General features: G+C 51.0%; 12 protein-coding genes across 12 annotated transcripts; 6 read left to right on the forward strand and 6 right to left on the reverse strand.

Annotated features, from left to right (window-relative positions):
* The first annotated feature begins 125 nt into the window (after positions 1 to 125).
* On the forward strand, positions 126 to 1,330 carry ASPBRDRAFT_46403 (MMtag domain-containing protein). Its single transcript, XM_067625637.1, has 2 exons — positions 126 to 217; positions 286 to 1,330. The coding sequence occupies exons 1-2, from the start codon at positions 180 to 182 to the stop codon at positions 956 to 958; spliced, it is 711 nt and encodes a 236-aa protein (XP_067476361.1). The 5' UTR covers positions 126 to 179; the 3' UTR covers positions 959 to 1,330.
* Positions 1,082 to 3,924, reverse strand: cwh41 (mannosyl-oligosaccharide glucosidase; the record flags this gene model as incomplete). The annotated part of the gene is made up of 7 exons (XM_067618353.1): positions 1,082 to 1,330; positions 1,389 to 2,298; positions 2,360 to 2,738; positions 2,798 to 2,843; positions 2,895 to 3,052; positions 3,120 to 3,599; positions 3,678 to 3,924. 7 exons carry the CDS (start codon positions 3,922 to 3,924, stop codon positions 1,082 to 1,084), a joined length of 2,469 nt encoding a protein of 822 aa, XP_067476362.1.
* Positions 3,925 to 4,128: 204 nt separating this feature from the next.
* ASPBRDRAFT_46405 (NAD(P)/FAD-dependent oxidoreductase) lies at positions 4,129 to 5,615 on the reverse strand. Its single transcript, XM_067625638.1, has 2 exons — positions 5,493 to 5,615; positions 4,129 to 5,404 (listed from the first exon to the last, which is right to left on the reverse strand). Exons 1-2 carry the CDS (start codon positions 5,530 to 5,532, stop codon positions 4,212 to 4,214), a joined length of 1,233 nt encoding a protein of 410 aa, XP_067476363.1. The 5' UTR covers positions 5,533 to 5,615; the 3' UTR covers positions 4,129 to 4,211.
* Positions 5,616 to 5,682: 67 nt separating this feature from the next.
* ASPBRDRAFT_183637 (SNUT3/LISCH7 family protein) lies at positions 5,683 to 6,961 on the reverse strand. Its single transcript, XM_067620008.1, has 2 exons — positions 6,442 to 6,961; positions 5,683 to 6,383 (listed from the first exon to the last, which is right to left on the reverse strand). The coding sequence occupies exons 1-2, from the start codon at positions 6,758 to 6,760 to the stop codon at positions 5,989 to 5,991; spliced, it is 714 nt and encodes a 237-aa protein (XP_067476364.1). The 5' UTR covers positions 6,761 to 6,961; the 3' UTR covers positions 5,683 to 5,988.
* A 1,263-nt stretch (positions 6,962 to 8,224) lies between these two features.
* Positions 8,225 to 9,402, forward strand: ASPBRDRAFT_132588 (Elongator subunit IKI1; the record flags this gene model as incomplete). The annotated part of the gene is made up of 3 exons (XM_067618457.1): positions 8,225 to 8,383; positions 8,456 to 8,612; positions 8,672 to 9,402. The coding sequence occupies 3 exons, from the start codon at positions 8,225 to 8,227 to the stop codon at positions 9,400 to 9,402; spliced, it is 1,047 nt and encodes a 348-aa protein (XP_067476365.1).
* A 320-nt stretch (positions 9,403 to 9,722) lies between these two features.
* On the reverse strand, positions 9,723 to 10,733 carry ASPBRDRAFT_183643 (SNAP receptor SEC22; the record flags this gene model as incomplete). The annotated part of the gene is made up of 5 exons (XM_067620009.1): positions 10,616 to 10,733; positions 10,505 to 10,539; positions 10,316 to 10,425; positions 9,839 to 10,244; positions 9,723 to 9,785 (listed from the first exon to the last, which is right to left on the reverse strand). Exons 1-5 carry the CDS (start codon positions 10,647 to 10,649, stop codon positions 9,723 to 9,725), a joined length of 648 nt encoding a protein of 215 aa, XP_067476366.1. The 5' UTR covers positions 10,650 to 10,733.
* Positions 10,734 to 11,026: 293 nt separating this feature from the next.
* ASPBRDRAFT_198684 (uncharacterized protein) lies at positions 11,027 to 12,522 on the forward strand (the record flags this gene model as incomplete). The annotated part of the gene is made up of 3 exons (XM_067621227.1): positions 11,027 to 11,155; positions 11,237 to 11,716; positions 11,782 to 12,522. The coding sequence occupies 3 exons, from the start codon at positions 11,027 to 11,029 to the stop codon at positions 12,520 to 12,522; spliced, it is 1,350 nt and encodes a 449-aa protein (XP_067476367.1).
* A 212-nt stretch (positions 12,523 to 12,734) lies between these two features.
* ASPBRDRAFT_57654 (short chain dehydrogenase/reductase family protein) lies at positions 12,735 to 14,126 on the reverse strand (the record flags this gene model as incomplete). Its single annotated transcript, XM_067627779.1, has 5 exons — positions 12,735 to 13,289; positions 13,366 to 13,436; positions 13,487 to 13,651; positions 13,709 to 13,794; positions 13,852 to 14,126. The coding sequence occupies 5 exons, from the start codon at positions 14,124 to 14,126 to the stop codon at positions 12,735 to 12,737; spliced, it is 1,152 nt and encodes a 383-aa protein (XP_067476368.1).
* Positions 14,127 to 14,624: 498 nt separating this feature from the next.
* ASPBRDRAFT_132370 (CLPTM1 family protein) lies at positions 14,625 to 16,557 on the forward strand (the record flags this gene model as incomplete). The annotated part of the gene is made up of 3 exons (XM_067618431.1): positions 14,625 to 15,626; positions 15,700 to 16,185; positions 16,243 to 16,557. 3 exons carry the CDS (start codon positions 14,625 to 14,627, stop codon positions 16,555 to 16,557), a joined length of 1,803 nt encoding a protein of 600 aa, XP_067476369.1.
* A 762-nt stretch (positions 16,558 to 17,319) lies between these two features.
* Positions 17,320 to 19,680, forward strand: ASPBRDRAFT_198687 (Mis6 domain protein; the record flags this gene model as incomplete). The annotated part of the gene is made up of 4 exons (XM_067621228.1): positions 17,320 to 17,341; positions 17,395 to 17,448; positions 17,507 to 18,534; positions 18,586 to 19,680. The coding sequence occupies 4 exons, from the start codon at positions 17,320 to 17,322 to the stop codon at positions 19,678 to 19,680; spliced, it is 2,199 nt and encodes a 732-aa protein (XP_067476370.1).
* A 174-nt stretch (positions 19,681 to 19,854) lies between these two features.
* Positions 19,855 to 20,758, reverse strand: ASPBRDRAFT_132237 (post-initiation translation factor DPC29; the record flags this gene model as incomplete). Its single annotated transcript, XM_067618418.1, has 2 exons — positions 19,855 to 20,480; positions 20,545 to 20,758. 2 exons carry the CDS (start codon positions 20,756 to 20,758, stop codon positions 19,855 to 19,857), a joined length of 840 nt encoding a protein of 279 aa, XP_067476371.1.
* Positions 20,759 to 21,094: 336 nt separating this feature from the next.
* ASPBRDRAFT_132665 (AP-1 complex accessory protein LAA1) lies at positions 21,095 to 27,564 on the forward strand (the record flags this gene model as incomplete). Its single annotated transcript, XM_067618462.1, has 6 exons — positions 21,095 to 23,542; positions 23,599 to 23,955; positions 24,018 to 25,295; positions 25,352 to 25,583; positions 25,631 to 25,932; positions 25,990 to 27,564. 6 exons carry the CDS (start codon positions 21,095 to 21,097, stop codon positions 27,562 to 27,564), a joined length of 6,192 nt encoding a protein of 2,063 aa, XP_067476372.1.
* Positions 27,565 to 27,751: the final 187 nt, after the last annotated feature.

The raw sequence follows: 27,751 nt of genomic DNA on the forward strand, positions 1-27,751 counted from the left end.
AACAGCCGGGCTGATATGAGGTCACCTTCAGCCCGTCCTGTCGGCCTTAGGCACCATACTGCGCACGTGCCACCGGTGGTTCTCCGGGAGCTTCAGCTTCAACTTCAACTTCCCCGATCCATCCTGGATACTTCTTGATGTGTTCAAACCACTGCTTTCCGTTGGGTTAACACTTAAAAATGGATCTAGTCGCAGGTGTCCGGAAAGAGGGCAGCCGGTCAGTTTCCCCCCATTATACCTACTACCCCTGGTGGGATGATATCCTAAACTAACTGTCACCTTCAGCGGCGGCCGCGGCGATTTCAAATGGTCCGACGTCAAAGATTCCGCACACCGCGAGAATTATCTCGGCCACTCGGTCATGGCTCCGGTCCGACGCTGGCAACAGGGAAAGGATCTGACGTGGTATGCTAAGGGGGACGATGATGGCGAAGATCAGGCCAGAAAGGAACGTGAGGAGAAACAGCGCGTCAAGGAAGCGGAGGAAGAAGCGATGGCACGAGCCTTAGGTCTTCCTATACCACCTAAGGCGTCAGATAATGCCAACTTGGTGCCCCTTGGGGAGAAAGAAGGTCAACGGACAGTTCGGGATGCTACAGAAGATCGCAATGAAGAAGAAGAAAGAGGCATTGGGTATGGCTCGTCCCGACGCAGCGGCCGTAGTCGAAGCCCGGGGAGGGACCGAAAGCGAGATCGCCCAAGCGACAGAGATAAAGATAGGGATAGGGAACGAGAGCGCAGGCATCGCAGGCATGGTGATGAGCGCGAGCGACGCCATCGCAGTCATCGCCACAGATCTAGAAGTAGGTCGCGTGATCGCGACCACAGAAGAAGACGCTCACGATCACGATCGAGGAGTAGAGACCGGAGACGGGATGACCATAGGAGACAGCGAGAGGATCGTCATCGCACTTACCCGAGAGAAAGGGACTCTCCTGACCACCATCGACGACGCTGAAAACCAGAGTCGCCAAATCTTGACTTGCATGCTATTCTCGGCGTTTGGGATTTAACATTGTACAGACTTTGATGATACTCCAGGATAGCTAATCTATACCATACATACTTCGTTTACAGGGAGTTACAGCTCGTCATGGCCTTTCTGCTCGCTGGCGGGCAGATCGGGCATGGACATCATCTTCACCACCATACTGGTCCAGCCGGTGAAGTGCTGGGTCCGCTGTCCGATTCCGGTTTCGGGGTTATATTGCTCCCAGGCAAACCCGGTCTTCTTCCACTCCTGGAAGACATTTTCAACCAGGTTCTTGCGCAGGTTGGAATACAGCTCACGAGCCTGTTCTCTGTGAGGGCCGGAAACGATGGCAGTATCCTAAAGTGAAAGGTCAGCATTATTGCGATGATCTTGTCTGGGGTAAGTAACTACTTACGTAAAGGTTCTTAAGCACCAAGTAGTTAATGTTTACCCAGATGGGGCTTCTCCAGTAGTTTTCAGCAGTGCCGTAGAACTGGTCCTTCTTGCTCAAACTGCGAATACCATAGTCGCTCCAGAGCTCCTCAGGGTCACCAATCAAGTCCAAAATGGCCTTCAAGCGGGGGCTATCCGGGCCCAGCATGCCAGTGAGGAAGGGGAAGATGGAGATATAACCCTTGTGGCAAACGTGAACGTGCTCCTCATATTCATCGATAGTCGCATCGCAGTAAGTACTAGCGTCGTCGTCCCAATGCAAATCATCGATGTTTCTCTCGATGGCGGTCTCGTAGGTCTTAAACACCTCAGCGTCCTCTGTCTCCCCAATGGTTACGGCAATACGACGAAGAGCACGAGTCATCATGCCCATCCAGCTCATAAGGTCGACATGCAGCTCACCGGGGTGGGGAGGTTGAGGTCGGGGATAGTCATCCAATCCAGACGTCAAGATATGCTGGACCGAGCGTCCACGCCAGCGGTAGGCTTCCCTAGTGGAATATGCCTCACGGTCGTAGGACTTGATATCGCCCTTCTGGGTGCTTCTGTACCAGTAATAGTGCTTCTTAAGCAACGGGTAGATTGAACGGATAAAGGCTTCACCCAACTCGGGTTGGTCGACGAAAATAGAGCGGAGACCGTCAGTGGCTCCAGAATCAGCGTATGTCTGCATCGAAGCGTTCTTCTTCGCATCCAGCTTATCGATGAAAGCCTCCAGAATGATGAAAAGCGTCGGAGGGTTGGCATAATGAGGGTATTGGATGGTGAACTCAGGAGGTACTTTGCTGCGAGCCTCGGATCCAAGAATCTGCTCTCTGGCAATCCAACCATCTTCATCCATCAGGTTAAGCCAGCTCCTGACGATCTCAAGCCTTGTTGGAGTTAGTGGATATGAAAGAAATGCCGTGGCAGACTTGGATTTCGGAAACTTACGCGAGGTCGGTATCCCAATCAATAACTGGAATCAGGTGGAATCCTTCATCCCAGAGGAATCCTCTAGGAAAGAATGGGCGAGATGGAACGCAAGTGAAGAGATCCTTCGGACCTTCAAGGATGGGCTGAGCCCGACCCCTAGCCTCGGCAGTTTCTTCCCAGAAGCCCTCATTTTCCTCGTCATACTCCGGTGCAGCTGAACGATCAACGATATCTGTTCCGTGGAAATATCCAATGCCACCGACAAGGTTCGAGAGCATGGACTTGGAGAATTCGGTGTATTCCGCGGTATCGAAAGGTGCTTGCGGGGGGTGGACACTTTCAAACCTTTCAGCGAACTCAAGAGAGGCGCTTGAGATCTGCTCAGTAAGAAGCTCGGCTGTTGAAAGAATCCGTTAGTACAGATTGAACATCCAGGTCGAGGGCAAAATGTCTCACAAGTCATAGGCTGCGGAGAAGATTTAGAAGAGAAAAGGATATCGAACTAGCAACTGTAAGTGACCATTCATAGGCAGGGGGATTCTGCATGAAGCACCTCAAAAGAACCCTTGAAAACTTTCTGCACGAGGTGCATATTACCATCCCCGGGCTCATTCTTGATGGTGAAGAGCTGGTAGGGAGGGGGAGGGTTTTCCGATCCATACTTCTCTACCATTTCGTCGACCTCTTTCTTCATCTGCGTGAACATAATAACTGGGCATGAAGTTAGCACCCATTACCTAGAATGCAGGCATTGTAATTTCAGCAATGGGAGGCGAACCTTTAGTTTGCCAAAGCTGCTCCGGGTGCATGGTCAAACTCGACACCAAGGTCCGGTCCAAGGGTTTCTCATCATAGGTTGGGTGACCGTGCTCTGGAGACTCGTTGCTCTCAGGACCAGAAGTAACATCGATTGAGAAATCACCGAGATCCGTCGTAAAGCCACCCAGCTTAACATCGCCTGCAAAGCCCCGAGTATCCTCAGGTTCGCCCTCAACGCCCAGGTTGCCAAGTCCCTCCAAGCCAGCATAGAAAACAACGGTTGTGGGTTGGTCCGGATCAGCATCGTCGCGCGGAACACCTTTCACACGAGCAGCCCAGCTGCCTCCATGTTGTCCACCGGGGACCTTCACGAAATCGATCGTCAGATCGAGGGAGTTTCCGGCATCATGAATTGTCTGGCGGCCGCCCTTGCGGATGTCGTACTCGTCCCAACCATAGCCAGCCATGCCTTCATTCTGCTCGCAGGTATGTCTAAAGTCTATTGAACAATGTCAGTCAGAAGCTGGGCGGATGCAATTGTACGGAAGAGACCGGTTTGCTTGTTCCGGACACATACTCTGTTGCGCCGTGGCATAGTTGTCCACCTTCGCCCACATCAATCCTGCAAACAGACTGTTCGGGATGCGGGGGCGAACCCCAAAGTAGAGGTTTGGTTTATATGGACCCCATAGTAAAGACTGGTTGTTGGCTCTGGCTACCTCGCTGCTCAGAACGGAGAGATCATCGGCCGGAGCTTGACTGGAGAGCACCGCAGCGGCATTGAGTACCGGCGTTAAGAACGCGGATATCTTAGAAATATGCATTTTTCTATATCGAAAGCATCCAGATCTGTATTCAAACCTCAGAGACTGAGGATGATCATGGAGGGGGCGAATTGACACCGAGGCGGTTCAGTTCATTGAAATGCGCGTCGTTGTTACTATCTGGCATCTGCTGAAGCGGCCGGCCTCCGCTCCGCAAATTACGTGGCCCAAGCTCCACCTCCCGACAATGGGTCCTGCAGCCTGCAATAAGCTCCTGCTAAAGAGAACTATAAATTTACCTGCAACTTATGCATTTCTGTGCAATATGCTATCTATAGGCCTCTATTCTACAGAAAATTCCTCGGATCCAGAGAACTGATCTTTGCGCTTTTAGCTGCACCATCAAAGACGAATTCGCTGATCAGTTTGCCAGTACCCGGCGCGTTCTGTATGCCCCAGCAAGTATGACCTGCAGCAAGGTATAACCCCTTGGTGCCAGTATGACCAATCAATGGACCTCCCCGTGCAGCAGCCACATTGGGCAAGTAACAAGCCTGCCGGGCTAAGACTTCGCCGTCACGGAGTCGATCAGAGATGCTGCCAACCTGATTGATGATATCCTGGCATCGCACTTGATCCACTTCGACATCCGCGCTGGTCTTCGGAAGTGGAACGACGTGGTCGCCCTCACCGCACGCATAGACTGTGTTGTCTGGGCGAGCGTAGATTTCCGGTGCTGCCTCATCAGGCCGAGAAGGCTTCGATGGATCGAAGTTGGCCGGGAGGTCAATGCTGGTGAAAAGAGTGTATGCGCTGACTGGCTCAACTGGCCGGATAACAACACTGTGTGCGCGAGTTGCTGTGATAGGGGCTTCTGGCAAGACCGACCTCGTCCAAGGACCGGCAGCAACAACAACGTCTGTTGCTGAGATGCTGTGCGATTCACCCGTCTTCTTGTCGGTATACGACACTGACTGGACAGCGTCTCCGGAATAGTCGATGCCGGTAACGGAACCCAGAATTATCTTTGCGCCCTTTTCTTCGGCAAGCTTAGCGATAGAAGTCGTGAAGTGATAAGGATGAACCTGGGCAGTCTCCCCGGGATCACTCATGCTTGTGTAGCTTCTCACAGACTCCGGCTCAAACCAGTCCAGGTCCTTGGGGAATTTTGCAGCTTTCAATTTTCCCATGGCATCGGCGCTCCGCTTCTGTAGCGACACCGAGTTCCCACTTGCTCCTGCGCTGGTATCTTTCTTGTCGCTAAGAGGACGGCCCTTCGCCATAAGCTGTCCGCAACTGACTTCTCGGTAACCCCATCGCTCCTTGCCATTATGCTCTTTAGCCAAGTCCGCATGCAACTTGTAGCTCAGTGGGACGATGTTGCTCGGGTAAGCCCACAATGCCAAAAGGCCTCCTGCTTTGCCCGATGCCCCTCCTGCGATGTCGGATGCCTCAATCAGAGTCACCGAATGCCGTGAGGGATCAAAAGAAGGATGTCTGGTCAAATAATAGGCTGAGCAACATCCAATGATACCACCACCTTGAGAGAGATCCATTAGCATGCATCTTCCGGGCTGTGCGGGGTAGATAAAGATAAGTAGATTGATGCGCATGCGGCGCACACGTACCAACGATCACAATTTCACGACGCTCGCCAGAGGCTGACATCTTGTGGTATGGCGCAATCCTAGACGCTAATGCTCTCAAAGAGGCCACGGTGATGAGATGACGAAAAAGTCGGATGAATGTCGGGGAGTCGAGTTGGTGTCGGAAGCAAGCCTCTTATAAAAGAGGGGCCTACGTCACTGAGGTCATGTGCCGAGGATCCTGATAAGTCTTAATTATATTACATTTGCCTTGATTCGATCTACTGAGAACCAATGCAAGGATATAGACAGGCTTTGAAAGGTATCTTATTTGCTTGAAAAAGGTCGAGCGACAACAAAAGAAAAAATCCCTCCATAGATCTTGACTCCAGCCATGCATAAAAATTGATATCGCCCCGACAGATAAAAAAAAACACATTGAGAAGTGTGGGATAAATCGGAAGTGCAAAATTGAGGATATGAGCAAGAGGCGACCGATGATATCGTGAAGGTAGCCCAGAAGACAGAAGGCCCTGCGTCACCTCGAGGGACTGAGAGGTCGGTTGAATCCTCCAACACGATTCATGTACTGTCTGTACTCCGTCTTCTTCTCCTTGCGGACGCCATAGATGTCGTTCCCGGGCACCTTGGTGTTCTTCGTGCTTCTGAATTTCGTGAACCCCATGCTGCGGCGCATCATCTCGTCGACGTCGTCTTCTCCAACAGCTCCGTCACTGTCCACTTCCATCTCGTCTTTGTGACGGTTCACTCCCGACTTCGCATCCGTAGCACCATTTGCCTGTCCTCTCTGATCTCTGCGGTCGTGCCTGCGATCACTCCGGGGTCCGCGAGGTGGCGGCGTCCGCGACCGGTCCCTGTTGCCGTTCGGAATAGGTGATCGCGACCTGTACCTGTCCCCTTTTGAAGGATAGCCTTCGTACATTGTTAGCATCCGTAGTTCATAAACTGATGGTCCTCATTCCCGACATACCACGTCTATCATAGTGTCTGTCCCGACTGACACTCCTTTCCCTGTCCCTCATTCCCCGTCCGTCTCTGCGGTCGCGGTCACGGCGATCCCTCGACCGGCTTCTATCTCGCCTCCTGTCCCTCCGGTCCCTGGAGCGGGAACGGTATCTCCGATCATCACGGGGGCCATCGCGTCGTCCATCATCTTTCGCAATATGCTCCCGTCGAGGGCTTCTGGTATAATCTGGCTCTAGTTCGGGTGAACGTGTCCTCCGGTCATCTTGGTCCCACATAGCTGAACTATCGACTCGGCGAGCACGTTTCGCTGGTGGTTCTGTCATCTTGGAGCCGGTGTCTGAGAGAGTTGTTGTGCTGATGGAAAGTTGTTTTCTTCGTGCACGTGTGGTTCCGCAGGAGTGGGATAGGGGATGTGGCGGCTGTTCAGGAGATATCCAAAGTAATTAGTCCATTACTCTTCTTTCACTACTTTTCAATGTCAATTGAAAGAGATAAGCGCGCCACGTAGTGGTTGTAGTTTTGACTGAGAATGAGAAAAGTGCTCCGTAAGTCAGGTCCCGAGATTGAAGGCGTGAAGATTATTACGGTAGCCGGTTTCGACCTACTGCGCGGCTAGCCAGATGGCCCTGAACCACCGCCGCACTGCGACCCCGGCCATTCACTGGATAAGTAAAGGGCAAATGAATCATCTGTAATATTTTGTTGCTATTATACTCTATAGATAGGTGGGTCTCATTCATCAGTGGGGAGTAAGCGAGCTTGAGACATACAACCAAGTGCTTCGGGAACTGATGCGACCACCTTATCGTTGCCGGAGATATGCGATAACCAAAATCCCATAGTTATAGGACCGTGACCCGTTGGGACAGTCTCAGTTTGGCAGCCTCACATAAAAGCTTGAAATTGACTTTATACTAGATCCTTTGGGTAGTTGCTCCAATATACAATCTACTGTTACCTAGCTGAGACAGGTGTCAGTTCATGTTAGCATGTTCCCACTCGGGCTAGTTCAGCGGTTCGGCGAACTAGTATATTATCAGTTTAAGACACTGGGCAAAGCCCTTGCCCCATGTATCATTTGACAAGAGTACTATCACTGGCTTCTACTACTAGTACTCGCCTGCCTACCGAGGCTCCGATCACCGAGTAGAATATAGCAGTGATTGATGAAATGAGCGTATCCTATTTACATACCACCGGCCTAGTCTACATAGAGTCAAGTAGTATAGATCAGAACCATCTGGGGGCAATTGATGAACTGCCTCATTTCAAATGTGGTCAATGATCAAGTGATTTCTATTAACTCCTAAATACATAACCAATTCTTATATTCAATGAGCCAGTCTGAGTGTCCATAATGGCACCCATGGGCACGGAAACAAAAGGGTACTATCTACTTTCTAACACCTGCGATGTATGCGATAGCTGTAGTATAATTGACTCATGGGGTGTGTCTACCTCCTCTCAGTAGCAGGTCACGTTGCTTATAAGCACAGAGGATAACAAATCGAAGTTCTGGTACAAACACACTACTGCTTCCAGACAGTATGGACTTGTCTCCCTGAACTCTCTAATTCTCCGAATATTATCTAGGATATAGTATATTACTTAGGTACATCATGCGGGTGGGCCGGTAGCATGAGCTTAAAAGCCAGCGAGATCGCTCATTGGAAATCTTGGGCGCCCCTCCATAGCTCGATTCATGGACCCCGCAATCTTCCGATTTTCTTCACTTTTTCCCATTCTCCGATCTTCCGCTGCACAGTCGCCCTTACCTGACTTCAACTATGGCGCCCGCAAGCACTTCTCACCGACAGACCCATAATTTGCTCTTGATTTCAAAGCTTCTCAGCCTAAGAGATACCGCATCCCCGCTTACCTTGGTCTTGGACTCACTAGAGCAGCCTGCGACCCCATTGACCAAAGAATACATTCGACGTGCAAAGGTAGGCGTGCTGTTTGCTCTTAGAATTGCCTGTTCCGTCATTGCTTGCCGACATGGCTAACTGTCGCAACAGCTTTCCAGGACCCATGTGACCCTCCTTGCCTTTGAAACATTGAAGCCCCCGGAGGGTGTCGACGCATTTATTCCCGCTCGCCGGAAGAGTCCTCTAGAGATCTTGAAAGCAGTTGGCGCTGCTTACCAGAATGTCTCATCGAATAGCCCCACTCGAAGTATGCTTATCCCGATTCTTCCATTGAGCTTGTTTCGTGGATTGGCTAATATATCAAAGGGAGACTCATCCTCATTGACGCTATCAACCCGCTTCTACGTTCGAAAAAGAACGACCCTCAGTTCCATATATCGCAATTTCTCAGCTCCTTCCTGATTCCGTCGAATCCCACCGCGCCCAAGGTAGAGGTGTCGCTCGTGGTAAACTTCCATCAGGATGTTCCCAGCCCACCTGCTCTCTCGCCTTACGCACCCTCGCCCCTCTCAATGCTGACATACCTCGCAACTACGATCATTACACTCCATTCATTCTCGCATATTCTCGCGCAGAAAGCGGCGCGCGATCGCAGTTTGGCCGCGCCTGTCTTTGGTCTTGACGAAGAGCAAGATGGCGTGCTCCTTGGCCGATTGGACAAACCGAGTGGTCATGACTCAGCGGAGGGGATTGTACTCGAGTTGGAGCACCGAAGAAAGAGTGGTCGCGGCGTTCTGGAATGGTACTTCCTTCCTCCTGCTTCTCGCTACTCTCCCCAATACGTGAAGGAGATTGTGACGTTGCTGGACGATCATCCATTGTACCGCCCGCCCCAGCAGCCGGATGCCGATGCAGGCGAAGAAGAACCCGAATCAACATTTGAACTGCGCCTCACTGAAAGACAGAGACGGGAGCGAGAGGGTGTGGTGCTGCCGTACTTTGATGCCCAGCAGGGTGATGGCCCTGGTGAAGGAGGACGCATCTTATACGACATGGGCGAAGAGGACGACTTTGACGAAGAAGAAGATGAAATCTAGATCCATTTGCCTCAAATCCGCCATCAGAGAGCCCCCTCATATACGCCAAAAGACATCACTCGGCAGACTGCGACGCCCTTCATAGAACCATCATCTGCGATACGGACCATGCGCGATAAGTGGATACGGATTCGCTCTTCATGCTCTTACAACTATGCGACGACTTTGAGCTATACACACCAAATGCTCCATTAGTTATTTGTTCGGAGCTGATTTAAGTCCTGGGCTTAGGGGGATGGTGTCCTGCAACCACCAGAGACATTATCTATGCATACAATCATATTAGCGGGTATCGAGTTTCGGAGCCGCTTTGCCCGCAATCAAAAGAAACGCCACCAGATAAGGAAAAGGAAGATAAATCCAACACCTGCAACAGGTCCGTACTGCGACAGGTTAGCGACAATTTTACCATCGCTTATGAACACGATGGACCTACCTGCTTGACCAACAATTCCCAGTTGATCCGTACCGCGGCCTTTCTGTACTTCTTGCTGTCTTCTCGTAGACGGCCCGATAACTCGCCCATCCTCTCCAAGCTATCGCCTCTGTATAGGAGGTCCTCGATGTTCTTGGTCATCACTTTCGTCACGTCCCGGAGCTCATCGTTCAGGCGGTCGAGGTTTTGCGATGCGCGGCTATCCTGGTAGAGCTTCTTGGTGCGCTGAATGAAGGTGTCGAATTCCACAAAGGCGTATGGGCGCAGAGTCGGGGACTGATATTGTGTTGGGGAATATGTGGTAGTGAACTCGGTTGCGAGGTCGGCCAGATAGGTGAACGCAAGCTTGCGCGGATAGGAGTGATCGCATATGCAAAGGAAGCAGATATCATCCTTAATAAGATAGCTAATACCGGTTATCAGCCAACTGCACTGAGTAGCGCTACATCGTGCCAAATAAAAAAACGTCAAACATACTGTAGATTAAATTGACCGGACTCAATACTGGCTTGCGGCGCCGAATTGCGATTCAATCGTCGAAATATCATCTTGGCCTGAGACTTGATCTCAGAGAGCTCCACTTCAGCCTGCAGAAGAACACCAAAGAATCCATTGTCAGCTATCAAGCCATTGTGTTGCAGTGAATGCGCTCTGAATCAAACTAACCTGTTCATCATCCACCGATGCCGCCAGCATCAAGCCTGTTTCATAACATCAGCAAATGGCACACATGGCTCACCCCCACTCGCCCCTGGACAGCTCCGGACAGCATCATACCATCAATTCTGGCAATCTGTGTTGATCTAACCATCGTGGCAATACTGATTTCCCGTTCCTATCGCCGAATCAAGCACTCCTTCCGTTGACGCAATGGTATGTTGGTGACTTCGGGGTATATTGTCCAGATCTCCAATCCAGGCCCGCGGAACAATGGCCCGCTCTTGTAAGGCGGTCGATGGCGGCAGTTCAGCAGCGAGGCAGCCAAGGACAAGGTACGAATAGTCAACTAATGCTTGCGTTCTCTTCTTCCTCTCTTGCGTCTTGTTCCAGACGCATATGATGACCCTTGCAGACGGCCGTCACTGATTTTATGGAGAGCGCTGACCCTAAGAATGTTTCAGAAGTCGCTCCTCTCGCTCTGTGAATGCGGCTAATAAACAGAGTAATGCCGGCGAATCGAGCTCCGCGATGCCACCATCTACTACTACCAATAATGCTAAACCGAAGCGGAATCCTAGAAGAGCCGCGAAAGATCGATGGGAGGAGCACAGGCTGATGACGAGTACGACATCGCCGTTGGTTGATGCGGATTTAGTGGTACGTTGGAGTCGCTACATATGGCACTATCGTGCTGGCGCAATGCCTGGAATGGCATGCTAATTTATACTTAATGAATAGGGACTACTTGCCAACCCTCAAGCTTGGAACTGTCTGGAAGAGAGCGAAAAGCAAGAGATTATTAGTCTTCTCCCGGATGGCGTACACCCGGACCCTAATCCGCCATCTGATGATCCCAATGCGAAAATCCCCCCTCTTCCGCAGTCTTTCTTACGCTACTCGAATAACTGGCGCGAGGGTATTCGGCAATTCCAAGCAGAGCTTCAGAATGGTTACCATGATCCAGAATGGTTGCGCCAGGCGAATTTGGCTATGGAGGAGAGGGCCGCGGGCAAGTTTGACAGGTTTAAAGAGGAAGAGTTCGAAGAGTTTTGGGGTCAGAAACAGAGGATGGACAAGACGCTAATGGCGGGGCAAAGCTCTCAGGTGAAATTAAAGAACCTGATTGATCATAATGTCGTGCGCGAGGGCGATGTCTGGAAGTATTCCCGATGTTTTTCCAAAGGTGCCGACAAGGTTCTGGTAGAGAAGGAAGCTAGGGTACGTGTGGGAACTTTTGGTGCTTCCTTAGTCCGAACTTGACATCCTTGCTAACAGCACGCTAGATTGTGGGCATTAATGGCGCGCGGCTGAACTTCGTCATTCCTCCTGGGCAGCGTGTCTTTCTTCCAGCTGTCTCAAGCGGGAGCAAGAAGAACCAAAGCGATGCAGATGGGTTAAAAGCCGATGTTGTGGAAGCTGGTGAACGGCAGCAAGATAGTAATGCTGCTGAAATCGACCCTAATGTTCAATTGAACAACAACGAAACGATAGAGCCTGGCTCTCCTAAGAAGCGCAAATCTGAGGAAGAACACGGCAACTGCAAACGGCAGCGTTCACAGCCTCCAGAAACCAGCGACAAAGCGGACTCATATAGCGAGTCGCCTGAAAATACGACAGAAGCGGCAGCAGAAACCATCAGCCCCCCAACGACGGCGGAGGCCGTTTCGTCCGCCGAGGCTGCAGAAACATCCACAGCAACAAGTGAGATGCCAGAAAATAGGAATGAGGCATCGGAGGAACCGTCCGTATTGGGCGCTGAAGCTCCTCAGGAATCGACAGAAGAGACGAAACAGACGGAAGAAACGGCTCCTGCGAACAATCCCGTTGAGAGCATGCACGGGATCTTGGTTGAGGGTATTCAGGGGCTTACCGCACTGGCCTCAAAGATTATAGAAGTTGATGGTCGTATTACAGACATTCCTAACGGAAATGCTTGGAAAGAGTTCCGTGCATACAGGAACAATCAGGACATGGGCAGCCTATGGGAGATTCGACAGGCCTGGTTCCACCGTGCTGGGAAGTAAATAGGATGGCTGGTCCTTCTATGTGCGCCCAACATACTAGCATGCTTCAACATTTTAACCCCGGTTTGGACAATGATAAACTTTCCGTTAGATAAGGGTGTGTCGCCGATATAGTGCAAGCCCCTCATAATCCCACTAGGATGGATATGAGCGGACTCATTCATAATAATACCTATCATTAATCCAAAAATAGACCAAGAAACATGCTACCATTAGAAGCCCTCATGACCAGTACCCATACCCATAATCATACCTTCCTCCTTAGACGGCCGACCCGACTCATCCGCAGCATAATCCACAGCAAAGCTCGCCTGAATGAAGTCCTCTAGCTCTTCACTAACCGTCTTAAGCTTCTCCTTTACACTCGCCACACCCTCCTGTCCCACAATATGTCGCGACGGCGGGTTCTCATGGCCCGCAATAGCTGTGATAGCATAGACAGTCTCACTCACCAGCACTTCCATATGCGCGGAACTGAGCGGAGGATACGTTGATATGACCTCCGAGGCCGAGAATGGACCATCTTCGATCGAGTTTCCTTGGTTCGATCCGTTCGATGAATCTGCTGATGGTTGTGTGTTGCTCGATAGACGAGACACGAGTCGGTTTAGAATCCCACGGAAGAGTGGCGCGTGGTTAGCTGCGGATGAGTATACGGGACCAATAGGTGGAACGCTGGTTACTAAGTTTGTAAGAATCCCGATCTCGATGCTGCATTGAAATATGGTGAGTTTGATGTTGAATGGGGCGATCTCGTATGCAAGACTCTGGTGATGGGTTAATTAGCGATAAGGTTAGAAATGGAGGATTGCATGTGGTGGTGGTGGTGAGGTCAGGGCTTACGTCGCAGAAGCCTTCGAGAGCCCATCCGGCTGCGCAGTACATTCCTAGTCCGGGTGTACCTATGTGAGCGGCTGTTTCTGTTAGATCCTGCATTATATATACGAGAAATAGGTATTCTTACTGATGCCGGAGAGGATCGTGATGTGCCCTGCCTTTTGCCTCCGCATGTGCGGTAGCGCTGCTTTGATGATATTAAGTGGACCGAAGTAGTTGCTCTCAAACTGATCTCGGACGAGATTTAGTGTCTGCTGAGAGGCTGATAGCTCTTCCACTGATCCGATGAGGGCTACAATGCCATTTAGCGATGTGCAGGATGTGAGTTTCGAGGACGTCGAAGGCTAACCTTGGCTGGTACAGCAAAGAAGAATATCTACTCTGCCAAACGAAGCGACTGCTTGCGCCACTATAGCCTGGCACTCCCCGACCATTCTGTAAGATACTTATAAGCCTATGTTATAGATTCGAGAGTATTAGACCCAATCAGACCTTATGTCTAAAGGCAGTGCCTTGAATCGCTTCCCCCATCCCTCATTGCTCTCGATTTCTGCTAGAAAAGCATCGAACATATCTCGACGACATTCATCGCGATCCAGGCTTGAATGCGCCAGTCCAACCAGGGCATAGTCCCCATGCATTAAAATCTGGCGCGTCACAGAGATGCCGATGGGGGAATCCCCGGCCGTGATAACCCACACCCGCGGTTCATGATGAGCAGGAAACTGAGGGCGGGAGTAATCGGGAGAGGGCTGATTGTCCGCCATTGGGATAAAAAACCGACCTTCATGAGCGTAACATGCCCATTGCGCGACTCCGTGTTCTTCTCCAAGTCAGGCGGATTTGTAGCAGATCGGTGAAGTGTGGAGAGATCCGCGGAGGAGGGATTTATGACATGCTTCCCACTTCCGCCTGGCTTATCGCCGGGACCCGCCAAGGGCCAAACGCCGGGCTTCTGGGCCAGAACCAACCAACCAGCCGTTAGCCTTCGTGTTCCTTCGTGGCCTCTTTTCTCTTCCTTTCTCTTCCCCCCCATCTCTTCTTCCCCTTTCCCTCATTGCTGACCAGTTTCGCTATCAACGGGTTGCAATGCCGGAACAACGTCAGCGCAGGGAGGAGTCGGAGCAAGGCGTGCGTATGCTTCAATCTGTATCATTTGTGGTACTAGATCTTATGGGTCAGCTAACAGTTACTTTTCCTTACGTTAGTCCGGCTTCAAGGGTGCCCTCCAGGGACTGGCCTTCTTCTTGCTGGCGCAGTTTGTTATGAGCCAGTTCTTCGGATCGAAGCAAAGTTCGGGTTCAGGAGCAAAGCCTAGTGATGTGCCTTCTTTCAACACGCGTCCGCCTCGCAGCGAAGTGTCCGACTACAGCCCTGTCCCCGACCTCATTACCCCGATTTGGCCCTCCGATAGTGCCCTTGACCTGAACATCTACGTTTCGCCTTCCATTGTTGTTCCTGGCTTCAAGTCCTTCCCATCGGATTCGCTCGTTCTGGAGGAAAAGAACTTCACCATTGGAAACTACAGTGACACTAGAGAAATTGACACCACCATCAAGATCCCCAAGGAGGTTCAACGCAATGGAACTCTCTGGGCGCATTTCTTCGTCGGACTCACCGGACACCAGCTCGACCCTACCGCCAAGGATTACAGTACCGATAGTGCCGTCCATTTCTTCCGCCCCTTGAACCAGTACCTCCCTAAGAAGAAAGTGAAGAAGTTGAAGAACCTGCTTGCTTCGTCGGAGGAAACCGAGGAAGAAGAGGATGATGGCACTCCCAATGTCTCCATTGCGTCGTACTACCACCCGAACTTCACCGTGTCCGTTATTCCCGACTCTGGTGCGCAGAGGTACCGTCAGGTTCACCCCGCTGTTAGACAGCACATGCAGCTCGAAGCAACTGGCGCGCGGGATGCTACCGGGCAGAACGGCTGGTACTATCCTATCGTATTCCTCAACACCTTCTGGCAGCTCAGAACTCACATGATGGAGCTCAACTCGACCGTCGAGACCGTTCCTATGCGCATCACTCTCAACAACTTGCAGAACTGGAAGTTCAGCATGATGGCAAGTGTTGATGAGAATGCGAAGGCAAACGCCAAGCAGGCGGCTTTCGGTGGCCAGACACCTGGTGGCGGCGATGGTTCTGAGTTCGAAATGATCAAGGAAGTCCTCCTCGACACAAACATCTACCTGCTCTGCACGACTGGTGTGGTTACTATTCTGCATATGGTCTTCGAGACTCTGGCCTTCAAGAACGATATTGTAAGCTTGCCACTCGATTTCCCCTTTCGAAGCCTTTTTGTTTCAAACGCTTACGGGTATGTACTCTGAACAGTCTCATTGGCGCAAGAAGAAGGATGTTGTCGGTACCTCCGTTCGTACCATCCTGGCGAACGTCTTCATGCAGGCAGTCATCTTCCTCTACCTGATGGACAACAGTGAGAACACTTCGTGGATGATCCTCGCAAGCCAAGGTTTTGGTATCCTGCTAGAAGCCTGGAAGATCACCAAGACAGTAGACGTGCGCTTGCGTCCTCCGCCGGCTGGATCATTCTTCTCATTCCTGCCTTATGTTATTGTCTTTGAGGACAAGCACAAGCTCAGCGAGACGGAGCAGAAGACCAAAGAGTATGATGAGATCGCATTCCGCTGGCTGTATATCCTTGCCGTTCCGCTCTTGGCCGCATATGCTGTGTACAGCTTGCTCTACAACACGCACAAGTCGTGGTACTCATATGTTATTGAGACCCTGGTCGGCAGTGTCTACGCTTACGGCTTCCTGATGATGGTGCCTAGTTTGTACATCAACTACCGACTGAAGGTATGTTTTTGTTCCCGTGTCCAGTCATGTAATGGCTTTGCTAACTTGCTACTGTAGTCTGTCGCTCACATGCCCGGAAAGGCTTTGACGTACAAGTTCCTCAACACCTTCATTGATGACCTCTTTGCTTTCACTGTCAAGATGCCTTGGCTCCACCGCTTGGCCACCTTCCGGGATGATGTCATCTTCTTTGTCTGGCTCTACCAGGGCTGGAAGTACAAGGTTGATTACAAGCGTGTTAACGAATTCGGCCAGGGAGGCGACAGTGATGAAGAGGAAGAGGAGCCCACACCAGTTGAGGCGCCCAAGGCCAAGGAGACAGCGACTGCCTCTGGGAAGGCAGACTCTAAGCCGGCTAGGAAGAGGAAGTAAACGTCATTGGCTTCAATCTCGCTTGAAGCATTCTCAGATTACTGTTCATAGTTGAGATGTTGGAGACATTTGTGGGCCATAGCCTTTTGTTCCCCCCACGATGTCATATACTACCAATCGCATAATGAGGAGCTGTTTACTGCTCTAGATCATAGAACGAGAGTGCCGGTATCGCGTAATCCACCTGCCATTTCAAGAAAAGACGGTCAACATCCATTTTAGGTCATTTGAAACTATTGGCTGTAGGCGGTTATCATCAATCGATTAGCTGCAACTAAAGTGCCTTGAACAAGCATTCGAGTGATTATAGATCTGTGCGGACCAGAAAGAAGGCCGCATGAGATAAAGGAATAGCATTAATATAACGCGTCCATAGTATTCGCAGTTACGATTCGCGACGCTGGCAATCGGCCTACAGCGGTTGTTGGACACCCGAAATGGTAAAGTTGCTCTCAGGTTCCATTTCCCGCGATCGACTCGAACAGTCCCACGCGACGGAGATACATGCGGAAAGCACGTAACACGGCAAACAGCGACTTCGACATCCACACACTATTGCTTTATCGTCTGAATAGCAAACTATTAGGTGCTCTAGGGTAATAGAGTCCAACGCGCTGTTTGATTAGCGCGACAGACTTGGTTTTTGCGCGTGATGCGCCTGGGGTTGCGAAGCACTTAGAGTCAAGCACGGCTTCACTCGCTCAGAAGAAAAGAAGATCTATTAGTTGACTGATAGTATTGATAAGTTATTTGTGAATAGACATGTCATCTGACTCCGAAGGAGGTTTGTCAAGCTTGCTTTCTGCTCAGGATCGACTTTGCTGATGGTGATACTAGACACTGAAGTCAGGCCTAGTAGCCTTGACGATGCGATTGAGCATCTCGAAGCAGGTAAAGCCAGTTAATAAGGCATGATTCGGAAGACCCCGCATTATTAATGTGTGTCCAGTTGCTTTCGTGCCTCCAAAACAACGCTACACCGATGCTGGCCAGTTGGCCAAAACAATAGCAACCCGCGCGTATGAGAGCGGAATACCGCAGGCTGCTCTCGAACGCTTGCTGAAGCTCCTCACGACACACAATGCTCTTGACCAAGGCACAGTCACTACATTAGTCAAGAACTTGTACCCGCTGGAGAGAGTTTCTTCCAAACTAATCACACGGGTTGTGTGCTGTCTTGGTCCCGCTAAAACGAAGCCCAGTCCTGCAACCCAGGCTTTACTTGTGCGATGGCTGATTCTTGTATACGACTACCTCGATGACAAGTCTCATCTGGCAAAACTCTATGCCGTGCTGTTCAACTATCTGGACATGATCAGTCTACGCAAGCCTCTGTGCCACCTGCTTTCGTTCATCACGAGGCGCAAACATGTCAAGCCCTTCCGCATCCAAGCTCTCATGGAGTTAGTCAGCCTTTCCGGTGGTGAAGAGAAAGAGCTCTTGATTCTACTCAATGTGTTCAAGAATTATTGTCCTGATGTTATTGTTGGCGACCTCGGGTTTACTGGAAGAAAGGCATCCTTCTTCAAGCACCCGGACCCTGAATGGACCGCTCATGTTAGAGAAATTCAGGATACGCACCTTGAAAGATTGCAGGCAGTGCAGCCCTCGACGTTTCAGGTTGTACATCGCGGCCTAGCAAAGAGAAGCAAAGTAGAGGCCATTGTTCCTGATATGAAGACATCAAGGGTGTCCTATAGCCACACTTCTTTGGAAGAACTGCGTGGTGTCGAGCATTTCGTTGACAAGATTGACAAGATAGAGTTACCTAACCAAATTATTTCCATGCTCGGGAATAGCTTGGCGCAGAAGTATCTCTTTCTGGCTCGTTCTGAGACTGCAGATCGCCGATTGAATGACTGGCTCAAAACGTTCTTAAATGACCAACTTGAACTCGCGCGGGTAAACGATGCGGAAGACCATGAAAGTTTGGGCTATATATTGGCTTTGGCTGTTGAATATGCGCAATACACGAAGGTAGTTCCCTTTAGCCATTACTGACAACCTTGGTGGCTCACACGAATATAGGAAATACCGGACGCTTTCATATCATTTCTCAAAAAGTACCTCATTTCCTGGAATGGCGAGGACAACAGAGAGCAGATACTTGGGCTTCTTGTGTATCTTCCCGTTCTCGACTTCGATGTTCTAGGCAACGATTTTTTGAAACCATTGGAGAGAGCACTCCTCAACGGAGCCATTTCGTCAAGAACGGCTCTGCTTGATTTCTACTCAGCCTTGATCCGTCAATGGGGCATCCAATTAAGGGCACAGCCCCTGACTACAGAGGAGTTCAAGCCATTGGGCCGCCTAATATCGCATGCAGAACTCCTAGCTTTATCGACTTTAGAGTGCTTGACCTCAATGCCGGATCTCACAGATGCGCAACATGAGAAACACAAGCCCGCCACATTGTCTATCTTGGATTTCTACTGTACCCTAGCGGAACTTTTCACACATGCATCCATGAATGGAAGCATTCGACTCACTGTCCCACTGGCCCCTACGGTTTATACGCTTGCCTTCACGCCCATCAATTCAGTCATCTCCATCATGTGCTCAGTGCTTGCCAGCTATAAGTCGTCCTTTGAGGCTTCTCTGACCTCTCAGGTTCTCCGGGTACCAAACTCCCAAGAGTCGCTCTATCCGACAGAACTCGTCGGTCAATTCAATGGCTATATCATGGATATCTGCAACCTGATCTGGCGGAACCGAGGACTCAATTCGGAAGACCCCAACGCTGTTGGTTGTTTGATACCGGCCCCCACCGTTGGTGCATTGACGCGATTCATTCGTGAATATAACGAGAGGGAGAGAAAGCGCGATTTCGCTTTTACCTACACTATTTCCTCAATCTTCTCCCTCAGTCACCACGTGGCATTGTGCAATATGTCTGCGGCGTGTTTCTCTGATATCGAAGAAGAGAACAACATAAGCGACGAGCAGCCCAAACTGAGGAAGCCAGTAACGCAGAAGGCGCTGAGTGCGCTGGAGAAGGAAGGAGGCATGAAGATGGTGTGGCAGGAGTATAGGGTGCGGATGCTTGACTGGCTTGATGCGACAGGAAGTGTTGGAATTGGTAATTTGATGCGGAGCACGATGAAGGCTTTGCGAAAAGAGTAGAAGTGGCTTGATCAGTATCGACAGGAATCCGACGCATCCTCTTGAATGCATTCGAGATGTATACACACTTTTATTTCGTGGGTTCGTAATTGTAATATACAGGAAGTGGCTCGAGTCTAGTGTACACTGTAAGATGAAAGTCTGAGGAACCTCAGGCTGTGGTCGCGAAAGGCATCAGAAACGCTGAACCGTGTTCAGATAGATATCCCGCAGACTCGGCTCTTCTCGAAGGTCACTGATGATTTCCTCCATTTCCGCAACTTGTGCCTCATCTTTGAGATCGACTAATGTGTCCTGATTGGGATCCCATATGATATCCAGCTCCTCAATTGAGAGGCCAATCATCTTCCCGAGTGCTTCGCCCACACTCTTTGTTTCTGTGGGCTCGGTGAAGACAAGAAGACGGCCTTGCTCATCTGCTGTGATATCTGTCGCACCTGCTTCGATCGCCTGGTCTATGTAGTTGTCGGGATCCACCCCATCTTTCTTCTCGAAGATTATCCGGCCCTTCTTTTCAAAGAGGTATGTGGTGGGTGTGACGATGCCCCCGGCATCTTTAACAGCATGTCGAACGTCTTGTAATACGCGGGCTTTCTGATCGGTCAGACATTCGAGAACGGCCGCAACCGAATGGGGGAGAATAGCTTCGACCGTAACCTGCTCCAGAGCTTCACCAGTGACACTTATACCCTGTCCCCGAGCAACTGCGGCTTCGATCACGGTTTTTGGGATTCCTGCTCGCTTCGCATTCGAAAGGGCGAGGGTAAGGCGCGGGTTGAATTTAGGATCGGGACCCCACACTGTTTGCGATCAATACCAAAGAATGGAGGGAAATTGATTATTTTCAACTCCTTATGTACATACTTTGAGTAGCACTGCTGATTTCCTTGCCGATAAGCTGGCGTTCCTTGCTTTTCGCCTTGTCATTTTTGGCCTTGTCATGTTTGATCTGAGACCATCGATTGTGTCCTGCAAGCCACGGAGCGCTGGTGGTGAGGGTACGGCAGCCATCGCTCACCACCCAATTCACGCGGGCAACCCGCTGCTGCACCAGACGTTTGCAGACGATCGTCGTCATTGCAGAAAGCTTCGATTGATCATCCCCGCAAGCGCGTCAATCCATGAAAAGGCGTCTAGAATCGCGATCTGATAGCGGGGCCGGTGCAACAGTTTCTCCGCGACCGCCCCCGGACGGAGGTTTGAGGCCAAGTGCCCGCTTAGTTAAAGGGGGGAGGGGAGGATCCATCATCCCATCCCCATCCCATAGAAAGACTGGCCGACCTGTCCACCACCCACTGCAACCGCAACAGATTGCGGTCGCATCGTGTTCTCTTTTTTCGCATCTCACCTTTGTTCATTCCTTGTGAAAGGGAACCCCCTATGGGTGACCCTTTAGTCGCCATAATAAATCCCAATGTCTTCATCGGAAAACGCTACGTCTACTTCCTCCGACAACCATGCGGCCCCCCGAGCGGAGCTTGATATCACCAAGCTCCATGCCCTCCCCTCCGAACAACAGGACCTGTACCTCCTCACCTTCACCTCCGATCTGGTTCAACACATCTCCGGTCTCGATAAGGCTCAAGTATCGTCGCAGCAGAAGTTCTTGAAAAAGGAATTGTTCAAGATACTCACGCTTTCCTCGCCGACCATCACGCGTGTCATTCGCAATAACCTGGGCCGCTGTTTCGGGGCAATTTTCAGCAAGGGTGATCGTGGGATACTATTTGAGACCGTTACCGACCTACTAGGACTTCTCAACACGGGCAAGAGCGATGCGGAATTGAAGACTAGGTTCGCCGTGGCCCATTGTATGGGCGAGGTCTTTGCCGTCGCGGGGGAAAGTGTCTTTGCGCAATCGGGCGTTGTCGTTGCAAGCTTGCTCAAATTGCTTAAAGCGTCGAGCAATCATACTGGATGTCGTGGGTCAACCTTTGCCGTTCTGCGAAAGGTGGTGGTCGGTACTGGAGTTCCCGTGGACGAAGGAACTGCGCGCGACATCTGGAAACAAGCTCGCAATGCCGCAACCGGGGACAAATCGACGTTCGTCCAAGTTCATGCCTGTCGCTGCCTGGAGCAGTTAGTAAACACGACACCATACTTTGACAACACGAACGACTTCGACCACCTGAAGACCTTGGTATGGAAAGTCATTGATAGTCCAGTGGCCCCCGTCAGACACGCGGCCGCGGCCTGCTTGGCTCGTGCGCTGGCCAAGTTGCATGCTACCGATACCCCAATCATCTCAGTCCCGAAGTCGAAGAAAGCAAAGAGACTATCAAAGAAGCCGTCTGCTAAACCTGGCGAGGATGAAGAAGAGGCCGACATTTCAGAGTCTTCTGCTCCCAAGAAAGCTGAGCCGCGTTTGTTTTTCCTCCTTCCTGACCTTCTTCGCCAGCTGTCTGCGCAGTATCTACGGAGCACAACTTCCAACCGGGCCCGCGCAGGTATCGCCATCTGTTACAAGCACGTTCTGCGGATCCTTGGGGATAAGATCATCGAGGAACGTTACGGCCAAATCGCAAATCATCTGCTATTCGATATCCTAAACCACCCTACGGTCACATATAACCGATTCAGGCTTCTTATGACCAGAAAGTTTGTCAAGAGTATTCTTGAGGATACTGTTGGCCGCGAATCCCTCCGGGAGACTAGTCAACTCAATGCGGCCAAGTGGCTAATCAATGATGTTCTCAAGGATTATCCTCAAGTCATCCAGGAACGCCGTGAGCCGAGCAAACATTCCCTCACGAGCGCCCTAAGTGCACTTTCTTCTCTGATCGTGTCGCTTGGTTCTGCTTTTGGTACTCTGGCGGAGCCGTGTCGCGAAGCTCTGCTTCAAGTGCTACCGCATCCCAGCTATACCGTCCAGATCCATACAGCTCAATGCCTACGCAACTTCGTTCTTGCGTGTCCGCATCAGTTGTTGTCCTGTGTTACCATTTGTTTGAATAGCCTGAACCGAGAAGTGGGACAGTTGTCCACCCCCAGGCAGTCGCCGCGTCGCTGCATCGGTTATGCCAATGGACTCTCTGCTATGCTAAGCACATCTCGACTGCAGCCTCTTTACGGCTCAGTGGAGGTGTTCTCACGTGTGTTCACTCAGGCAACTGATCTCCTAAAGACCAGTAGCAACTCGGAACTACGTGCCGCCAGTACACAGATACAAGTGGCTTGGATTCTAATCGGAGGGTTGATGCCACTCGGCCCTAGCTTTGTGAAGATTCATCTTTCTCAGTTATCCCTACTATGGAAGAATGCGCTTCCCAAACACCTAAGCCAAGAAAACTCTGGCAAACGCGGCATACTGGAATTGAGCTTCCTTGCGCATGTGAGGGAATGCGCTCTGAGTTCGTTGCTGGTGTTCATGGAGTTCAATAGCAGACTTATAACTGCGGACGGCGCGAAGAGGATTGCAATAATGCTCCAGAACACCGTTGAATTCCTGGATGATCTTCCCCGGCAGAAGACTGTCAATGAACTTTCACAACGACTTCACCCGTCGTTGCAACTTCACGATATCGAAACCATGGTCCGGCGACGTGTTCTGCAGTGCTTTTCCAAGCTACTCCGGGTTCACCCTGTCAGCCATGCCGATGTCATATCTCAGTCTAGTCTACTGAGCTTGGCTATCTCGTCTTTTGCTGACCCGGACGCCGCCCAAGCTGGTCCATTGGAGAGCTCGATCGCGGCATCCACCGCGCAATTCGAGACATTGTGGGACCTATGTGATAACTATGGCTTCGGAATGACAGGCCTGGCGAGAGAATACGTGCGGGTGACCCTTACTGGCAAGCATGGTTCCGATAATGGACCTGCTTGGTCGGCCGTTGATTCGGCGGATCAGGCTGTGGATGAAGCTGTGAGTGGTCTACTTTCGTCTCCGATTATATATAGCAGGACTGACATCTTTTGCAGTTGACTTTCCCTATATGCCAAGCAACCGAACATGATTCTTTGCTTCTGTACTCGAGGAGGGAAGAAGATTCTCCTTTGGCTGATCCCCATTCCACTGGCGTTGTGAATGCCGCCATTGAGCTCTTCTCTGTGGCAATCCCACTGCACACTCCAAGGGTCCAGGAAAGTAGCGTAGAACAAATCGCAACTTTCCTCTCATCCACCAGTCTCCAGCGCAATCCCGGGCGCAAAGCTGCTATGATCGTCAATGTTGCTGTGGCACTACTTCATGCGTTGAAGGTCTCCGTGAAGGAGACCGGTTCTACGTCTGGGAAGCTCAATCCTGCGACTGATAAGGTGTTACAGGAGCTTGTTCAGGTAAGGCTTGTTGTTGACAGGGCTATGATGAAAGAGTTATGGTAGAAAGCTAACCGGTCCAGAAATTCGTAACCGATGCTGATCTGACTGTCCGGACAATCGGTGTTGAAGCACTTGGACGTCTTTGTGAGAGCTCTGGGACTGCTTTCACCAATACACAGATCAACTGGCTGGTCGACACCATTGTGGAGAATCGCGAGCCCAATACCCGTGCTGGCTGTGCTGCTGCCTTGGGTTGCATCCATTCCCAAGTTGGTGGTATGGCAGCTGGCCTGCATCTTAAGACCATCGTCGGCGTTTTGATGTCCCTGTGTAGCGACCCTCATCCTGTCGTCCACTTTTGGGCTCTTGGTGGTCTAGAGAGAGTTGCGAACTCTGCTGGACTGACCTTTTCTCCCTTCGTCTCAAGTTCACTCGGAATGCTAGCCCAACTATACAATGCCGACACCCACAATGAGGAGGCTGCAGCCCTAGCGACCTCCAATATCGAAATGTCCTTCCTCACCCCTGTTGTGATCAGTCGCTGTGTTGACTCTCTCATCAACGTTCTCGGACCCGATCTTCAGGACATTGCCAAAACACGCAACCTCATTCTCACTCTCCTTCGCCAGTTCCAGCTAGAGGATAACTCGGCTCTAGTCACCGAAAGCTCCAAATGCTTGGATCATCTCTCCCTATATGCACCGGGGTACGTTGATTTCTCCGGATACGTAAAACGCTTGCAGAATGAGCTCAGTGCTGGCAACCCATTGATGAGGGATGTGGCTATCCGGGGATTGAGTAACCTCATGAAGCGTGACGCTGGAGCTGTCCTCCGCACTGCCACTCCTACTCTTGAAGAGGAAATTTGGCTTGCATTCGATGATACCCCAGACTGCCCAATCCTCAGAAGCATGATCCAGGATTGGCTGCAACAGACGGCCCTCGTGGAGACGGAATTGTGGATACAGCGCTGCCACAACACGCTGACCAAGACTCGTGTCAAAGTGGAAGATATCCCTCTAACATCTGCAATCAGGCCTACTGGAAATGACATGCCAGATGATGAAGTTGCAGGGTTTGCGTCCGCAATTGCGGGTGCTGGCCAGACAGAAGAGGCAAATGGCACTGTCTCTGGCCAGGAGCTTCTGAAATGGCAGACACGGAATTTCGTTATGAGCTGCCTAAGCGAACTTTTGGCAATCGTGCAAGAGGCAATTCTGCCGGATCAGACTATTCCTGCCGAGCTTGCGCTGCAGCAGAAGGTTGGAGATATCGTCCGAATGGCTTTCTCAGCATCTACTGCCAATGTAATAGAACTTCGAGTCTGGGGACTCCGCATTATTGATCAAGTTCTCAAAGTACGTTAACCCTTTTCATGTGGAACAGTGTTGTTCAGAGCTGACAACTCTGTTAGATGTTCGGCAAAACACCTGACCCAGACTTCACCGAGGCATCCCTTCTGGAGCAATATCAAGCCCAGATTGGGTCGGCTCTTACGCCCGCGTTTGCTGCCGATTCATCTGCGGAGTTAGCATCAGAGGCTATCAATGTCTCTGCGACATTCATTGCTACCGGAATCGTGACCAACGTTGATCGAATGGGCAGAATCCTAAAGCTCCTAGTGCTTGGCCTTGAGAATTTCTCTAGTAAGCGCTCTAACATTTTAAAGTAGGATCCCGCTAATATTCTCCAGAAAACCTTGACACTACCGAGATTGGCGACCTCAAAGGTCTCAATCCGAATGCTAGGGTCATGGTCAAGATGGCCTTGTATACTGCCTGGGCACGGCTGCAGATTGCCAGTATTGAGCAAGACTACCTGAACGAAGTGGTCCAACCGTATCTCATGAAACTCACTCCGCTATGGTTGTCTTCGCTTCAGGAGTATGCTCGGCTGCGTTTCGAGCCAGATATTTCCGGCAGCTTGGGCACTGGCCCTATGAGCGGGGATTTGGATGAGGTGTACGCTGCATTGAATCGGGAGACCCTCTTGAAGGTAGGGCAAGATTGACAGGAATGAGGTTATCAGTCAAGATGCTGACCATCGTTACAGTTTTACCAAGACTCCTGGTTGAACCTTGTCGATGCCATTGCTGGCTTGGTCGAAAAGGACATCGACTTTGTTTTTGACGCACTGGACGGCAAGTCGGAGTTGGAAGAGTCTGAGAAGACACGGAAGGATGACGAGCAGAAATCCGATGTTGAGCCCAAGGGGAAGGGTGACAACATCAACTATCGGGATGAGCCTGTTGCATTCTTTTTCGTTCTCTTTGGCCTGGCATTTGAAGCTCTCGTTGACCAGTCTACGACCCCATCCCAGAGATTGGAGATTCTCCAGGCTCTTAAGAGAATTCTGCGGCCAGTCATCTCGGGTAATGCGATCTACCAGGATGCAATCTTCTCGGAGACAATGGATTCCTTGGACCGTCTAGCCTTGACCGAGACAACCCCCATTCAGAATGTCATCGTGGAGATAGCACGGAACCTGTCTTTGGACCATCCGTCTGCCAAGGGCAGCGAGGGCCGAGACGATCATCTGTCCGACGACATCGAACAGCTTTTCGAGCTAACAAGAAGCATAATTCTCGTGCTTGCAGGGCTCCTGCCCAACCTTCGCGAGTCAACACCCCTTGCTCGATTTAATGTCGGATCAGATGATGCCTTGTCCCTCATCCGGCTTGCGCTCTCGTCGCTGGTCAATGTCGCCTCGATTTTCCCTTCAATCATCCGCAATGACCTCAACGCATGCATTCTGCACATTTTCAGCACCATCCTGGCCACTGGATTATGTCAGGCGCAGGTCGTGCCTCAGGCTCTTCCGACTTTCAAACACTTCATCAGCAGCATAGCGAACTCCCCGGAAGTCAGTCCAGAACACCCGGATAACCTTGGCGTTGTCTCTCGCCAGTTGCGTGGCTGTCTTACACGCTTCCTCACTACCTTGACTTTTGCGCAACGCCGAGAGTCCGAGACCTCTCTCCCCTGCGCGAAGAACACTCTTCTCGCCATTGCCATTCTACTAACGAGCGGCGGACACATTATTCCACCTCAAGATCCTGTAATTTTCCGAGTCCTGGATGAACTCTTGGACTGCCTCCAGGATGTTGGTCTTGCCAACGTCGCTGCTGGTTGCATTCGCTCTATTCTCCTGACCTCCAACCCGAGATCCCCTACCAGCGACATGATCTCCCGCTACCTGCTACCCCGACTCATTGCATTCTACGTCGGCTGCCCCACAGACAATGGCGATGTCCCCAGCGATCCCGAGAACTCCAAGACCGTTATCGCGCGCACGCTCGTTGCATGCGTCAGCAATGCAGTTTTCCCTGCCAACGAGATGCCCACCGCCATCTCCCTAATCATGTCGACGCTTCTTTCTCGCGCGAAGCGTGACGGACAGGCCGTCTACCAGGAAACCGCAGTTCATCTGCTGGAACTAGCCAAGGCCAATCAGCTCGTGTTCCGAGCGCTCGTGGGTAGCATGAACCCGGAACAGAAGACGCAACTCGAGGAAATCCTCCGCAATGCGGAAGTTGGTTCGGGAGCCAATAAACACGCCCGCGAGAGCACGCAGTCCAGCAGTGAGCCGCAAGCCATGCCTAGTATTGCGCTGAGGTTTGACTTTTAGTACATTATAATGTATTTCTTTGCGTCGTTGCACTCTTCTTTTCACTTTTTCTCTGTTACCTTTTGTTTTCTTTGATTCTCGTGTTCAACTTATTGCGCTTGTTACAACCCACCTCCGATATAAATCTAATTGGACAGGCATGAGTGACTCTGGCGCTGTCCGGATGACATGTCCTATCATGCATGCA

Source organism: Aspergillus brasiliensis (genome assembly GCF_001889945.1).
Source record: "Aspergillus brasiliensis CBS 101740 unplaced genomic scaffold ASPBRscaffold_11, whole genome shotgun sequence".
Taxonomy (NCBI): Eukaryota; Fungi; Ascomycota; class Eurotiomycetes; order Eurotiales; family Aspergillaceae; genus Aspergillus; species Aspergillus brasiliensis.